This window comes from Lepidochelys kempii, chromosome 20 (genome assembly GCF_965140285.1).
Source record: "Lepidochelys kempii isolate rLepKem1 chromosome 20, rLepKem1.hap1, whole genome shotgun sequence".
In the NCBI taxonomy this organism is placed as follows: domain Eukaryota; kingdom Metazoa; phylum Chordata; order Testudines; family Cheloniidae; genus Lepidochelys; species Lepidochelys kempii.
In genome coordinates, this window is record NC_136399.1 from 8,555,516 (window position 1) to 8,572,995 (window position 17,480).

General features: G+C 43.0%; 1 protein-coding gene across 4 annotated transcripts in view; it reads left to right on the forward strand.

Moving 5' to 3' along the window:
- Positions 1 to 9,705, forward strand: part of AKAP8L (A-kinase anchoring protein 8 like) — a 39,190-nt gene extending 29,485 nt beyond the window's left edge. For all 4 annotated transcript variants that reach the window (XM_073319288.2, XM_073319290.2, XM_073319289.2 and 1 more), the window contains one exon: positions 8,659 to 9,705. In XM_073319288.2, coding sequence (XP_073175389.2) covers positions 8,659 to 9,033 — 375 coding nt within the window. In that variant the 3' untranslated portion in view covers positions 9,034 to 9,705. The remainder of the gene's footprint in view (positions 1 to 8,658) is intronic.
- The last annotated feature ends 7,775 nt before the right edge of the window (positions 9,706 to 17,480 follow it).

The following is a 17,480-nucleotide window of genomic DNA, read 5'->3' on the forward strand; positions in this document are numbered from 1 at the left end:
AATGTTGCTCGTAATTCCTGAATGAACAGGGGTAGGCTCTTCATAGAATATCAGGGTTGGAAGGGACCCCAGAAGGTCATCTAGTCCAACCCCCAAATCTTCCTTTTAAGATTTTCAGTTTCATCATCATCATGTTCCTATTACGCCTATACGTTTAGGGCAGTGACGAAGCTCCTCCACTCCTGTCTGTTTCTGGAAAGTCTTTCAATGGTTTCCCAGCTGTGCCCCAGGTTTTTCAGGTCGGCTTTCACAGCTCTTTGCCATGCTGTTTTTGGGCAGCCTGGTTTTCGCCTGCTTCAGGTGTCCATCTTATTGCTACTCTGGTAATAGAATCAGTTTCCATCCAAAGCACATGGCCGATCTATCTCCAACGCCTCCTGGCAATGATGGTGCTCAGATCTTCTTGGCTGTCCTGTGTTAATAGATCTTGGTTGGAGATTGTTCTGGGCCAAAAGATGCAGAGGATTTTTCTGAGGCAGGTCATATGGAATGAAGACCGTTTGGGCATGTCATACTTTCTCATTCCCCAACATTCTGCACTATAAAGTAGTGTTGAAAGTACACAGCTCTGATAAATTTTGAGTTTGGTTTTGGTGTTGTATTTTGATGATTTCCAGAGTGTATTTAAGCTCCTGAAGGTGTTCCTGGCTTTACTGATTTTGTTCCAGATGTCCTGGCTGATGGTGCTGTCCAAGTATGTGAATGTTTCTATATTGGTGAGAACATAATCCTCTATCCGTACTGGTGATGGTGAGGCAATATTAAAGGTCATGATATCTGTCTTATTGCAGTTGATTTTCAGTCCAATTAGCTGGCTGAATGCGTTGAGTCGTTTTTTCTTGTATATGATGATGGGTATGTGATAGGAGAGCGGCATCATCTGCGAAGTCCAGGTCTTCAAGGGATGAGAATAGTGTCCATTTTCAGTTTAATGGAATAGAATTTACGCAGTTTTATAGTCAGGGTCACTAGCATTGTTAGCCTATTACTGTTGGTATTGGTGTCAGTTTGAGTTCTCAAGATAGTGTATACTTTCCAGAGCTCCTCATTTGACTTCCCTTGGTGCTGTAAGCAATTGGCTAGTATTGAAATGGATTTGTGGGTAAGAAGCTCAAGTTCAAGCTAGATGTTTGATGCATACCCTCTCCCATAGTTCAGACTACCTTTGTGAGTTAAGACAGGAATGGGGGGGTTGAAGTAAGAAGCGGTGCTTACCAGCAGCAGGCCTGCTCTCTTTCAGAAGAGTGTTATTGAGTATTATTAAGATAAACAACTTAATCTTCTTCTTCGAGTGCTGTCCCTGTGGGTGCTCCACTTCAGGTGTCGGTACATTCCAGCGCCATTGATCGGTAGCAGTGCCTGGTTGGGACATGCATGCACATCTAGGACGCACAGAGCCCGACCCCTACAGTTCCTTCTCAACCATCCTCAGCCAGAGACGGAGCTCTCCAACAGCATCAAAGAAATCCTAGAAAAGATGTTAGATTATTTAGTTAAAACTCAGTTAGTAGTAATTAGTCAGTTAAATTAGTGTTAGTTAAGTTTCAGTTACTCCTGTTTGACAGCTCATTCCTCAAAAAAAAAAAAAATTCCCTCCCGTTTTTCCCATCCTAAGTTACTTCTAAGAGGGATGTCAAAAATATGCCTGGATCCTCAAGTTTATAGAGATGTACTTCATGCAAGGACACAGTGCCTATTTCAGATGGGCACTCGCAATGCATCTGCTGTTTAGGTGAGTCGCACATACCACAAAAGTGTGCTTACTGCAGCAACCTCAAAGCTTGAGCGAGGAGAGACCGGTATCTCCGACTTAAACTCATCTTAATGGAGAAATCCCTAATGTCCACCTCAGATCCTGGACAACCCTCAACAAGGGACTCTCCAGGTACATCCTCGGTGGACAGAGCAAGTGCCAATTCCTCTAAGAAATCAAGGAAAAGTGCCACGTCCTCCCCAAGCAGAGAATTGTTAAAAAAGCAATAGTTTCCAGTGAGATTTCTACCCTCAATGCCAACCTCATCAGAGGTGCCCACTCTGCCTGCACCAGACACCTCCCCTGTACGGGACCTCTGCCGGCAGGGGAAAGGAGTCAAGTGGTAGGTACAAAATAGCCTCCTCCTCCACAGCACCGACTACTCCTACAAAGGACACTGTGCCACAGCCTTTGCCACTGGTGATGCCGGCACCGACTTCATCAGAACTGTTCACAGAGATATCAGGGAGGACACCACCAGCACTGACTAAGGCCACACCGAAACCATCTGTACCAACCAAGCTACTTTCTAAAGTGTTGGCACAGAAAGTTACAGCACCCTAAACAATGGCACTGTGTCCTCTTACACATAACGTAGACATGGAAGTAATCTCTACTCCCAGATCGCCTCTGTTTGGCACCAACAGCACCGGACCAACCAGATTCCCTTACTGCTTCACCATTTTCCAGCGAAGATGAGGAGGAACTTGAGGAGGAAGTCTTCTCATCAGGCCACTCCTCCCCATCAGGCACCAGATACCAATGTCCCACACAAGAACCAGAGAGCAGCTTACCAGGGACATGCATCCTTGGCTCACCAATCCCTGGATGTGCCCTCCCATGCCATTCCCTATACAATGGCCACAATGGGATCCATGGGGAGCCTACAAGTCTCATTTCTCCAAACCTCCAACTCCTCAGAGGAGACATGTACGCTCAACAACAGCATCATTACCAGAGCCTTCAGAGGCACCAGAGGAGACTGGAGACAATAAAGGGGAATCCACATAACAAGATACCTCACTTGCTCACAATTCATCGTCCTCTCCGGACAATCGGTGATGCCTCCACCTTCCACTGCTGCAGGTGACTTCAAACATTTTGAAGAATTGTTCAGGCGAATGGCACACGGGCAGAATATTCTGCTGGAGGAGGTAATTGAGACCCAACACCAACTCTTAACAATCGTACACACCTCTTCTATGGCAAAGATAGCTCTGCTAATAAATGATGCCTTGATGGAAATGGTGTGGCAAGCACCAACCACTATTCTTCCAACCTGCAGACAAAGTATTATTTACCTAATAAAGGCATGGACTTTCTTTTTTCACACCCACAACCCAACTCCTTAGAGGTGGATGCAGCCAGCCAGGGGTAAACCACTCCAATCCCGATCCACACCTCAAAACAAGAATTGGAAGAGATTAGATCTATTTGGGCGGAAAGTCTATTTTTCGGCAATTCTGCATGGCCAACTACACAACGTTGCTAGCGAAATACGACCATGATAATTAAGTTAAACTGAACGAGTTCCTCGATGAAATCTCTGTGGATAAGAGGAAACAATTCCAAGCGATCGTTAATAAGGGACAGTTCGTAGCCAGAACAGCGCCCCAAATATCCCTTGACGTCGCGAACACGGCTGCACACACAAATAGCAATAGTAATGCGCAGAGCATTGTGGCTACGTTCTTCACGTATCCTGCGAGAACTCCAAACTAAGATAGAAGACCTTCCCTTTGATCAGGGTCAAGCTGTTCTCCACCATGAAGTCCTACATTCCCTGAAGGACACATGAGTGATATTGAGAATCCTCGGCATTTACACGCCCCCAAACAGCCAGAGGAGATGCCAACCATATTCCCACAACAGAGACCATACATCGCAACAACAACAAAGGCCACATGACAACCAGAGACACAGATGTCGGCTGCAAAGACATTGTCCTTCCCAGTCTCGGTCTGCAGCAACCCAAGCACCACCATCCAAGAATCAATTTTGAAATGTTGGTCAAGAATCTGACCTCCCCCAACAACTAGTGCCAGTGCTACCAAAAACCCAGACCTTTGGTCATCGGCTATGACCATTCTATCATATGTGGGCCTCCATCACCACAGACTACTGGGTATTAGAGATCATTCAAACAGGTTATGCCATCCCTTTTATCTCCATTCCACCTACCCATCCCCCTTCCCTGTCCCCATCCCTCTTCAGGGACCTTTCTCACAAGCACCTACTATAAGAAATAAAGCATCTACTCAACTCAGTGCCATGGAACAAGTTCCAAAATAATACAGGGGAAAGGGATTTTATTCCTACTATTTCCTGACTCAAAAGAAAAACGGTGAATGGAGACCCATATTAGATCTCAGAAAATTCAGTGAGTTTGTCTGTACCCACAGATTCAGACTGGTCACATGAACTCAGTTATCCCAGTGATGGAAAAGCGGGACTGGTTCTCAGCCCTCGACCTACAAGATGCATATTTTCATATCCCCATCCATTCCGCACACAGAAGGTTTCTACAATTCACAGTAGGGAAAGACTACTTCCAATACAGAGTGCTACCTTTCGGACTTCCAACAACCGCAAGAGTTTTTACCAAAACGCTAGCAGTAGTTGCGTAGCATTTGCGCCGACAGGGAATATTGATCTTCCCAAACCTAGACGACTGCCTACTGAAATGACCTATTCAAACAGAAACAGTAAATATTACCCAAAGGACTATAACCCTCTTTCACACCCTAGGGTTGCAAATAAACTAACTGAAATCTACTCTAAACCCAGTACAACAATTGGACTTCATTGGAGTGCATCTGGAGTCATAGAGGCCAAGGTATCATTTCCAATTACTAGAATTGCAGCACTGACTACTCTTGTATCAGTGGTCACAAATAGCCGAGAGGTATCAGCACACACTTGCCTTCAACTACTGGGACATATGGCGGCCATCACCTTCATAGTAAAACATGCTCGACTATACATGTGCTCTGCAGGGATGTCTGAACTCGGTATACGTACCACGAAAGCACAGACAGTTTTAGGATTTGTACAAACACCAAAAGTCCAACACTCATTACAGTGGTGAACAAATCCAAGAAATGTATGTGCGGGGATTCCATTCCAGCCGAATCCACCATCCATGCTGATCACAACAGATGCCTCGCTGATCAGCTGGGGCACCCACCTAAACCAGCATACAACCCAAGGGAAGTGGTCTCCCATGAAGACGCATTTACACATCAACCTGCTCGAATTACACACATTCACAATATGTGTAACCATTTCCTCCCAAAAATCCAGAACAAAACAATAAGAGTCATGATGGACAACAGTGCATAAACCAATAGTGGGAGCTTGATCTCACTCCCTAGGCACAGAAGCCATAAAACTATGGACCAGTTCCATAAACACATCACCATTACAGCATCATGTCTCCCAGATTGGCAGAACACGATGGCAGACACATTAAGCAGACAGTTTTCCCCAAGAACACAAATGGGAACTGAACGACAACATCATACAATACATTCCACATGTGGGGGTTCCCACACATGGACTTATTCGTAGCAGCATGAAATATCAAATGCCCAAGGTTCTGCTCACGAGCAGGACTGGGAACACAATCCCTAGGGGATGCCTTCCTCATCAGATGGAACGAACCTCTCCTATACACATTCACATCATTACCTTTAATTTCCAGAGTAATACACAAGATTCAAACCAGCAAAGCCAAGGTCATACTTATAGCTCCAGTGTGGCCCAGACAGACATGGTTCCCATACCTGATTTGCATGGCGATCTGCACACCATACACGCTCCTGCTGTGACGGGATCTCCTCTCACAAGACGAAGGTCAAGTCCTCCATCCGAACCTGAAGAAACTTGACCTGGAAGACATGGCTCCAACACAAAGAATTAACCTGCTCAGAACAGGTTAATTGGGTTTTACTCAAGAGCAGAAAGACATCCACTCGTGCAGCTTACTTACAGAAATGGAAGAGGTTCTCCATGTGATGCCAAAACAAATGCATAACTGCACTTACAGCACCTCTTCATTTGTTCTTGGAGTACATATTGGAACTAAAGCAATCAGGACTCTCCACAAGTACGGTTAAAGTACATCTAGCAGCCATAACTGCTTTCCATCATAAGATTGATGGTGTCTCAGTATTCACACACTCGATCAGAAAGCATTTCCTAATGGGAATACAGAAAATGTACCCAGAAATATACAACTCCACACCAGCATGGGATCTAAATCTGGTCCTTGGAGGCCTTACCAAAACACCATTCAAACTCACTTGGGGCTTGTTCTGTACTACACCTCTCAATGAAAGTTGCATTCCTGGTCACGATTATTTATGTGCAACAAGGTTGTGAAATAGAGGCTCTCATGGCCCACCAGCCATACACTGTATTCTTCAAAGACAAAGTGACACTATGATCACACCCAAAATTTGTCCCCAAGGTTTCATCATCCTTTCATCTCAACCAATCAATTCACTTACCCTAAACCACATGAGATTACACAAGAGACCATCCTCCACACTCTAGATGTGAGACATGCATTAGCATTCTACCTAGATAAAACGAAACCATTCTGAAGACTTTTTGTCTCCACGGCTGAAAGGTCAAAGGGATCTGCAATATCAAAATAAAGACTTTCAAAATGGATCTCAAATTGCATCCACCTGTGCTGTCAACAACAAAAAAAGAGAATCCCCGACAGAGATCAGAGCCCATTTGAACAGATCAGTGTGGACCTCAGCACCTTTTTTAAATTAATGTACCAATCCCAGAGATATGTTGGGCCACCGCTTGAGCATCTGAACACACGTTAATTAATCGCTATGCAATAATGCAAAGCTCAGACTCGGATGCGATACTAGGCCTAACGGTGCTAGCGTCAACTATGAATACAACTTGGAAGCCCTTCCATCAACAGTAGGGCACTGCTTTACAGTCACCTGAAGTGGAGCACCCACAGGGTCAGCACCCAAAGAAGTTGCTCCACTGTCCTCCCTCCTCCCCTCTACTTCAAAGTTTGCATTAAAGACTCAACGGTAAAAAAGAAACTGAAAGGGTCGGACTGTGTGCACGCTAGATGAGGCACCAACAGTGCCGTGAGACAGCTACTGCGCACATCCATCCTGACCAGGCACTGCTACTGAAAATCTCCGATCAATGGCACCAGGACTCACCAACACCTGACGTGGAGCACCCACAGGGACACGCATCTCAAAGAACTTTTAGTTACTGCACAAGGTGAGTAACCCTCTCCTTTTTAGGCTGGGGCCTATGATCCACGTATATGCAAAAACTTGTCGTTGATGCCAAGGCAGTAGTTGGTCCATGGGAAGTCCAGGGCTAGTACCAAAAAGTCACCACTTGTCTCTGCGTTTAGTGACCATTCTGAAGGCTAATACCTTGCCAAGCATGAGGGCTGGAAACTAATAGTATGCACCTGGTTAGAAAGCCTGACTTTCCACTTAAGAACATAAGAACGGCCATACTGGGTCAGACCAAAGGTCCATCAAGCCCAGTGTCCTGTCCTCTGACAGCCAAAGGGAATGAACAGACAGGTTATCATCAAGTGATCCATCTCCTGTCACCCAATCCCAGCTTCTGGCAAACAGAGGCTAGGGACACCATTTCTGCCCATCCTGGCTAATAGCCATTGATGGACCTATCCTCCATGAATCTATCTAGCTCCCTTTTGAATCCCTTTATAGCATTGGCCTTTACAAGACCCTCTGGCAAGAAGTTCCACAGGTTGACAGTGCATTGCGTGATAGCATTTGTCAATAGCTTTGCTGATCTGTGGTGATTGTGGTTTGAGCTCTTGTCTTTCTGTTAGTAGTAAAGCGCCTCTATCACTGACATTCTAACAAGTCTTATATCTTCCTGTCTTCCGTTACAGCTTGGTTTTTAGTACTTCTCCAAACTGTCAGTTAGCATGGGTGCTGCACAACATTGGGTAGCTTGGAACCCCACCTTTAGATTGGTATCCAGCTCTACTATGGATAGACTTCTTGAATGTTGGTTGCTTAAATCAGAATTGAAAATGGGTTGCAAGACTAAGCCTTTGGCTGTCTGAAATCCCCAGTGTAGGCATTGGTGTAGCTGCACATACCCCTAGTGTGGACAAGCAAAACTACAATAAGCTGCAGTGTGTGCCACTGCAGCTGTCCCTGCTTTGAGGGGGTGACTTGCACCAGTGCAAACATTGGTTTACAACAGTTTTGCCAGTTTGTATCAGTACAGTCACACTGCTGTCTGTAACTGGTGTGAATTCTCAGTGTAGATGAGGTCTGGTAAAAACCTTCTAAAACAGGGGATGGGAGAGTGTCACTTTACATTTGATACAGAATAAGTCTCCAACAGCTCAACTTTATCAGGAGGGCTCCCAGAGTCTGAACATCCCCTGTTCCTGACATTACAAACAGCTCTGCTTTCAATAGACCAAGTATACCAAGTCTTTTTACTTTTCTCGTAACTTCATTGGTCTGAAAGCAGTCTGCTTATATCTGCAGAAACGTGGCACTTGAATAGTTTATTGGACTTTGCTGGGAGAAGGAACAGGGGAGCTACAAGTAACGTCCACATAATATAAAATTAACTCTCAGTAACAAAGCAAACCTCCATGGGTGCCTTCACCACACACTGCTGTAAGGGTCACTAACTTACAGCTGGCCAGGGTTAAACCCTCTGGTTTTGTACAAATACTTTCACATACAGAGAACTTCCAAGTGCTGGTCCCAGCCTAATGATCAGAAATATTCATGCCCTGAAGGAGGATCTCATGTACCTGGAATTTGTGTGAAATTAAGTAAGGTCTTAGCTAACATCTGCCAAGAACCTGTCCAAATACAGCTTCAGCATAATTCTGTCTTGACTTACAGGGTGAGAATCCCTTCACAGATGATCCAGAAGAGAAAGAGGAGCATGAGGAAGGAGAGGGTGGAACAAGTGGAAATGCAGAGGAGGGAATAGCTGAAGGAGCGGATGAAAACAAGATTGACGCAGAAAACCAAGATGAAGAAAATAAAGATGAGGAAAGCCAAGACCGAGAGGAGAACCCAGAAGCAAAAGCAACTGAGAATCATGGGGAGCAAGAGGAGATTCAGGCAGAAGTAGAAGCAGGATATGCAGAAGAGAAGAATTCACAAATTGCAGAGGAAACCCTCACTGCTGAGGAGGAAGAGCAACTGCTGGAAGGAGGTGAGGAAGAAAGCAAAGGAGTTACTGCAGCAGAAGAGGATGAGCCCGTGGAGTAGACTCTGGATGGGGAAGCTGACCTGTTTAAGACCCAACATTAAGTTGTCTTTTTGTTTTTTGTTTTTTGTTTTTGTTGTTTGTTTGTTTGTTTTTTGTTTTGTTTTTAAAGCATAACTATCTGTGAAATTTCATAGTATGTTTTTGGTTATCATTCTACTAAACTTTTACCTAGTTATGGCAGTTGAACGCCTCTATCTGTAAAGTGTTTTTGGAAATAGATTTTTTTTTTTTTTTTTACCAAACCTTCATTTTAGTAGCTAGGTTTTGTGCAGTCCAAGTTTTTAGATGGCTTTGTAATAGGAGAATTTCTTTTGAGCATGTGTACAAAACAAATTGTGCTAATGCACTACGTACTAAATCACAATCCGGCAGATTAAATCTCTTACTATCTTCCCTGTAAAACTTTTATATATTTAAAAAAAGTGGGTTGTCCCTTAGCCAGCCTTCCTGGAAGCAAAAGGAGCCTCAAATCCAGGGTTTAAAATTCTGCAGTGTATGCTGTAAAATTCTGCATAATTTCCATGTGACTGTAGTACTCTTCCCAATGTTTTACTCTTCCTTTTTAATGCAAAGCAAAAATAAGTGGTGTTGACATTGTATTGTTTGTAAAATGCTTTCATTTAAAGGTGAATGTTTTCGGTGGGTGGAGATAAAGCACTACACTGAGATTACTCCCTGTGTGCGCCTTAATTTCTGAAGGTGGAGGTGAGTAGTAAGTGTCCTGGTGATACTCTTAATAGGTGGAGATCTTGAGATGCAGCCCTCCTAAACTGAAACAATACTGCACAATAGCTGTGGTCTGCTGCACTGAGCCCTGAGCTCCACTCAACTTTGCTGCTGATTTGGAAAAAGTCACTTCTCTTTTTTTGTGTTTTTTCTCATCTATAAGGCTAATATAACCCTTCTGAGATCTCCAGCTGAATTGTGCCTTGTGAATATTCACAAATATTTCCTAAAGTTGCCATAGGTTAGTCGCTGACTTTTTAATTCTGAGTATATTCGTCAAGCTCACAAATCAAAAGTTTGACACTTCCATGATATTTCAAAGCATGTCCCTGCAGGAAACTGAACCAGTTTTGTACAGATAAATCTCTGCTAGCTTATGCTCCATCATGGATGCATGTACAGAAAAGAGGGGCATATCTCTGCTGGATGACAGGGCATCATTTTGGGACAAGCTGCCTTGAGCTTCTTTAATGGCTCCAACATCTGTGGAACTTCCCTAGAATATAGAGTGCTGGTAGCTGTAGCTGATGAGTTTTCTTTATAAACCTGACTTCTTCCTCCCTACTTGCATTCATTCCTCCATAACATGGAAGTTAGCCTAGTTGTCAGTATACAGTAGAACTGCACAGCTTCTAAACTATAGGTGTTCATCTATGTAGAATTTTCTATCATGATCTTGCAACACAGACAGTGTTAACATGACAAGCAGCTTGTTTGCTGTCTAGTGTAAATGTTGAGGCACAGGGTCAAATTTCAAAATGTTTACTATAGTGGTCTGAAGTAGGTACACCAGTATGGCATAGCAGTCACTACTGATCTCTTAAACATGGCCATGATACCAGAGGCCACCTGAAGCCTGATCAGTAGGGGTGTTTTTTCTGGAATAGTTCACCATGCAGTGATCTGAAGCTTGTGGCATATTGCCATTTTGAATAAGGCCTTTAAGACTGTGCCTACATGCATGTACCTACATTGGCTTCAGGAAATTTGACTTTAAGGTATTAATTATGAAGAGGCAAGAGAATTAGGAGGATGACTACAGTAAGTTACTGAAATGGGACTTTATCAAACCCATAGAAATTTACAGGACTAAAAGGTTGCTACTCTGTTTACCAAGGAAGGTTACTTTTTAGAAAAATATATGTAGAAATGAGTGAAAGCATATGAATATTCACATACCCCAATTATGTTCAAATATATCAAATAGCATTTAAATAACTTAACTCTGTTTCTGTTTTTCCCTGCCTCCATTCTAGGCACCAGAACTCTTCTTACACCCATCTTCATTCATACGAATTTCTTAGTTTCTAGCTCTCATAGAACCACCACTGATATCCTACAACTCGCCCTCCAGTTCACCCATCCCCTAGCATTCAAAGGCAAGTAAGATAACATCTTGCTTCTTACTATCCATATTAAAATTGGACTCAACTCTTTTTCATGCAGCTCCCTGCTTTGATTGAGACTATATTAGTCTCTGTTTACAATTATAATCTTCAATTTACAATATTTACTCCCTGCCATCCCCCTCAAACAAACCAGTTCTTCCTGTTTTGGAGCTTAGCAAGTATCTGCAGGCTTCTCCTTCTTCCTGGCTCTGCATAGATGCTTAAGACCACCTACCTGGCCATGCAATAAATGTAGCCATCCATCACAGTAGGCAAGGCCAAGGCCAATTTTTGTAAACAAGTGAAGTTTTGGGAATTTGCCTATGCCTCAAATTCTAATGGTATTTTACAGTAGGTAAAGCTAGAAGTACTCTACTGAAGATGGGTTTTCTGGGTAGTGACCTAATCTTTATTTACATAATGTCAATTTTGAGCCTCTAAATATGTGTTGACCAATTGCCTGTAAGTGTTCAAAAAATTCTTGTGTACCCTAAACTTAATGACAATAATACTCTTCCTGTGCAGAGTTACAAGTGAAGGGGAATAGTGGCAAATAATGTGTAGCTGCTACTGAATGACTTCTATTAAGGATAACTTTTAATAAACTAAGCATGACCATCTTTCATCATACATTCCAGGAAAAATAGTTTGGTGGCTTGCTACAACCAACCAGACCATGACCAGATAAATCTGCAGGCTAGAGCCTAGAACCCTGATTCTTTGTTCTAGAAACGTTGGTCTATATACTACTAAGCAAAGTCAGAACTTCCATTCGTGGTAACATATGGACAGGGCCATATGGACTTTGCAGCTTACTGGTGGTGGTACTTACTGCAATTCATCCTTTGTTCCAGAATCGAAATGTTCGTTTTAAAAAAGTGTCTAGTCCATGTGGATACAAAGCTTTCATTTTGACTAGAAATCTTAAAATTATTTTTAAGAAATGTAAAAGTGGCCACCACATGAAATATAGCCTCTGAATTTTAATTCATATTGGAGTTCATGTTGGTTTGGTGCAGATTGGGGTGATACTCAAAGGTTTAAAAAAAAGATCACTTTTTAAAAAAAAAATAATTTGTGGGATCTTGCAAAAACCTATAAGCTGTGGTCTGTTGTGGTTTTTTTTTTTTTTTTTAAATGTATTTGGTCCTACTAACTTTACACCTGCTGCTTAGAGCAATGCCAGTTTAGAAGCAGGTATTACTTCTCTGTTTTGCTCTGTAAATGTTTTTAAAGTTGTGTTCCCTAAATACATCAGAATGAAGCAGACATTTATCACTGTTGCTATTCCTCCCCATAGCAGTTAATGCGGCAGTCTGCATAGGTATTTGGGTGATGGACTGTGCCCAGTGTGATGGTAGCTGTGTGTGTGAGAGAGCCATCAAATACGCTGTAGATTAGGGTACAGTGCCCTGAGTGAAGAACCACAAGCCCATGACTAGTCTCTCTACAGTTCTTGCACTTCACCGTCCTGATCAACCTAGACCATGATTACAACTTTAGAAAGTAATCAGCTATGAGCCATGCTCCCTTTGCAAATAAGCCAACAGGTTAAAAACAAGTTTACTTCAGATGTAGTTGTGAATAGAACCCAGCTCTCTAATATGGCAGACCCAAAACTACAGGTGTTCTTTGGTAATGTTGTGAAGCTTTACCTTACAGTGTCATTTCAGAGCTGGCATTAGAACCCAGGCTTCCTGATCTCTAATTTTCTACAGCTGTTTACCAGATCATTTTGTGACCCATTGGGAAAGTCTACATCAAGTCCCCTTCTAGTGCCTGAGGCTGTAGCTGTGCTAGGTAGTATTAGGTATACTCTAGCAACAAAGCATTCCTAGTGTGGATGCAGCTTATATTGGCAAAACTCAGCTACTTCTGCTGATGTAGCTTATTCCACACCTACCCCAAGCAAAACAAGCTATACCCATAAAAGCACAACTTTGGTGGTAATATTTCATCTATATGAGGGTTTTGACAGCATGGCTGTGTTGGTCAGGGATCACATCTCTTCATGCTCCTGTCCCACATAGCCATGGCAACAGCAGTCTGTAGGGTAGATACAGCCTTAATTGTGGCCTTAGCAATGTGAAGAAAGAATAACTTCCCAAATGCATGGAATGGGTGACAGAAGGATGTGCCAATTTATTGCTCCAAGTGCATATGAGGTTGCCAGTTCAAGTTTTGCATTTAGAGGGCGGGTCGGATGGCGCTGGAGTATGGATTGCTTTTCAGTGTCCAGGGGAGGCGGAAGTGAAGCCTTGTGGCGTATCGGAGTGTTAATGGGAGCACTGTTTAAGCAATCTGAAGATAGCAAGGAATGCAGGGGACTTATCCCCTAATTTCTCATTTCCATACGTGGGGTGTCCCTCAATTTAGTCTTAAGTCGCTAAACTGTGTGGTAGGGATAAACGCTGTCTTTATAGAACATTGTGACATGCCCAAAAACTTCATTAATGCAGAGTTCAAATTGCCCAGAGCAGCCTTGTGCCCTCCAAAATGTGGAGAGTGGCTAAACTTAAACATCTGAAAATGAGGAAATACCAAGTTAAGATGCATGCCGTCTCTGCAACGCACTCTTAACTCTGCCATCTTTGACCAATGCCCGTACTAGCACCCTCTCCTAATGCTGCAGAACACTGGGAAGAGAGCACATACGACGGTCTACCGTGCTCAACACCTGTGGCTACAGCAAAACTCAAGCTAAGGTGCAGTATGCAGTATCTCCATTCAAACACTGATTCTACACATAACATACAAAAAGTTGGATGGTTACCAGCCCTTCACCCTTGCTCTGAGGATTCCACCTGAGACACTGCCTTCACTAAGCCCTGGAGATGTTGCCCTGCATGGCAGCAGACTGCTGACAAATGCCATGGCAAGAAGACACCCGGGTGCACCTCTGCAGATGCAACCTGCAGAACTCAGTGCTGAAATGAGGCATAGTGGATCCTTCAATGCACCTAGTCATATTACAGTAACAGTTCTGTTAAGTTGCTCTAATCAATCCCTTCACCATCCAATACAGCTACACTTGACGTGGTGAAGGCAGCTAGAGTGCATGCAGTTAAATGCTGCAATCCAAAGCTGCGGAGCACAAAACAAATACTGTAACATTCTTTCAGAACTTCCTCCTGTCTGTCTACCCCCTTACTGAACCATTCACAATGGCTATTGCCAGCTCCAGGGGGGCAGACTTAAGGTTGTGTTGTGGGGGTGGCATGTATCTTGGTATTTCCTGGTTTTCAGAGGTTTAAATTTAGCTACTCTCCACATTCTGCACTGACATGTGACAGTGCTGGACAACCTTAAGTCTGTGTTAATTAAGTTTTTCGATAATTTAATTTCTGTGGCTTTAAAAAATAAAAAATAAAAAACATCCCCATGTTGCTCAGCTCTCCTCCTCCACTGCCTCTGGCTCCTTGGCAGCCATTACCCTGGCCCCAGAATGCACTGGCTGCATGTTACAGAAAATAGATCCTGTCAAACTAATTTGACATCTTTGAGATAACAAGTTAGGTTGATAAAGGTAATGGTATTGATGTAATATATTTCGACTTTTATAAGGCATTTTGGTACTTCACGATATTTTGATTAAAAAATTTGAATGATCTAAAAATAACATGGCCCATATTAAATGGATTAAACAAAGGCTAACTGATAGATCTCAAAATGTAATTGTATAGGAGGAATCATCAGCAAGTGAGTGTTTCTGGTGAGGTACCACAGCGATCCATTCTTGAGCCTATGCCATTTAAGATTTTTGTCAATGACCTGAAAGTAAACGTAAAATCACTACAATAAAGTTTGCAAATGACACACAAACTGGGGAGTGGTAAATAATGAAGAGTACAGGTCCCAGATACAAAGCAAACTGGTTCATTTGATAAGCTGGGCAAAAGCAAACTATGCATTTTAATACAGCCAAATGTAAATGTGTATATGTAGGAACAAAGAATGTAGGCCATAGTCACAGGATGGGGGGACTACCCCCCCCAGCTGTCATGACTGTCCCCATGACAGCGATTGCTCTGATCAGTTTTTGAACTCCACTGCCCAAGTGTCACAGAGACTTCCCTACCCCCCACTTTAAACCACCCTTCCCTCTTGTTTTTAAATGCCTTTTCCTGGTTGCCCGCCTTGATGAGTACACCTAGCAGCTTACCTTTTTTTGTGTACATCTGACCATGCTGGTTCCATGCATGCAGAGAGCTCCTGTCTGGAGCAAGCAACAAGTTGTGGATCTTCTTACCCTGTGGTGAGACAAGACTGTGCGAGTCCAGAAATGGAACAGCTGTTGAAATATCAACACTATGTGCAGATTTCACAGGGGGTGCTGGAACAGGGGCATGACAGGGCTGCGCAGCAGGGGATACCACCAGGCATACCACAAGGCAAGAGAAGTCAACAAGAACCCTGGGGCTGCCCTGCAGACCTGCCACTTTTACAACAAACTGCATGCCATACTTGGCAGTGAACCCACCAGCACTCTGAGGACTACTGTGGACACTTCAGAGGAGCCCAAGGCAGAGACCCCTACCACAAACAGCAAAGGGGCAGGGCAAACACAGCTGGGGACTTAAACTATGCCATGAGCCAGGAACTGTTTGAAACTCTGATGGAATCAAGCCAGGTGAACGCAGATGAGCCCACTAATGAGCAAGAAGAGAGCTCGGGTGAGTGTCTACATGCATTATTCCTTATCAAGGTTTTTTTTTAGTTTGGTTTGTTTTTTTCTGCTGAAACCTCATCTCCCTTCCTGCCCCATTTAAAAATGTCTCCCATCCCATCAACAACTTTATAGAATGGAAGCACTGAGTTCTCATTGCTTTAATGTTACAAAATACAATGTTAGAGAATAAATTCAAAAAGAGTTCTATGGCAGTCCAGTTACACATTGCACATCATATCGATGTTCTTTATCGTCTTTAAGTGCTCCTTTTGTATCTCGATCGTCCAGGGGCCCCACTGGTTGTTTAACAGGCTTCCTGCTTCTGATGTACTTAAAAACATTTCATTACCTTTTGAGCTTTTGGCTAGCTGTTCTTCAAACTCCTTTTTGGCTTTTCTTATTATATTTTTACACTTAATTTGGCAGTGTTTATGCTCCTTTCTATTTATCTCACTAGGATTTGACTTCCACTTTTTAAAAGACGCCTTTTTATCCCTCACTGCTTTTTTTACATGGTTGTTAAGCCACGGTGGCTCTTTTTTAGTTCTTTTACTGTGTGTTTTTTAATTTGGGGTATACATTTAGGTTGGGCCTCTATTATGGTGTCTTTGAAAAGTGTCCATGCAGCCTGCAGGGATTTCACTGTAGTCACTGTACCTTTTAATTTCTGTTTAACTAACCTCCTCATTTTTGCATAGTTCCCCTTTCTGAACTTAAATGCCACCATGTTGGGCTGATGAGGTGTTCTTCCCACCACAGGAATGTTGAATGTTGTTGTTATATTATGGTCACTATTTCCAAGCGGTCTTGTTATAGTTACCTCTTGGACCAGATCCTGCGCTCCACTCAGGACTAAATCAAGAATTGCCTCTCCCCTTGTGGATTCCTGTACCAGCTGCTCCAAGAAACAGTCATTTAAAGTATCGAGAAATTTTGTCTCTGCATTTCGTCCAGAGGTGACCTGTACCCAGTCAATATGGGGATAATTGAAATCCCCCACTATTATTGAGTTCTTTATTTTGATAGGCTCTCTAATCTCCCTTAGCATTTCATTCTCACTATCACTGTCCTGATCAGGTGGTCGATACTGTTACATTCTTATTAGAGCGTGGAATTACTATCCATAGAGATTCTATGGAACATTTGAATTCATTTAAGATTTTTACCTCATTTGATTCTACATTTTCTTTCACATAAGTGCCATTCCTCCCCCACCCACATGACCTGTTCTGTCCTTCCAATATATTTTGTACCCAGGAATGATTGTGTTCCATTGAATGTCCTCACTCCACCAGGTTTCTGTGATGCCTATTATATCAATATCCTCCTTTAACATGAGGCACTCTAGTTCACCCATCTTATTATTTAGACTTCTAGCATTTGTGTAGAAGCACTTTAAAAACGTGTCACTGTTTATTTGTCAGCCCTTTTCTGATGTGTCAGATTCTTTTTTATGTGAATGTTTCTCGTCTAATCTGGCCCATACTTTATCCTCTTCCATCCTCTCCTCCTGACTAAAACCTAGAGAATCTCTATCAATAGACTCTCCTCTAAGAGATGTCTCTGTCAGAGCCAGGTGTGCCTCTGCAGCAATCGGCTTTCCCCCATCTCTTAGTTTAAAAACTGCTCTGCAACCTTTTGTCTACACACAAATCACACTAAC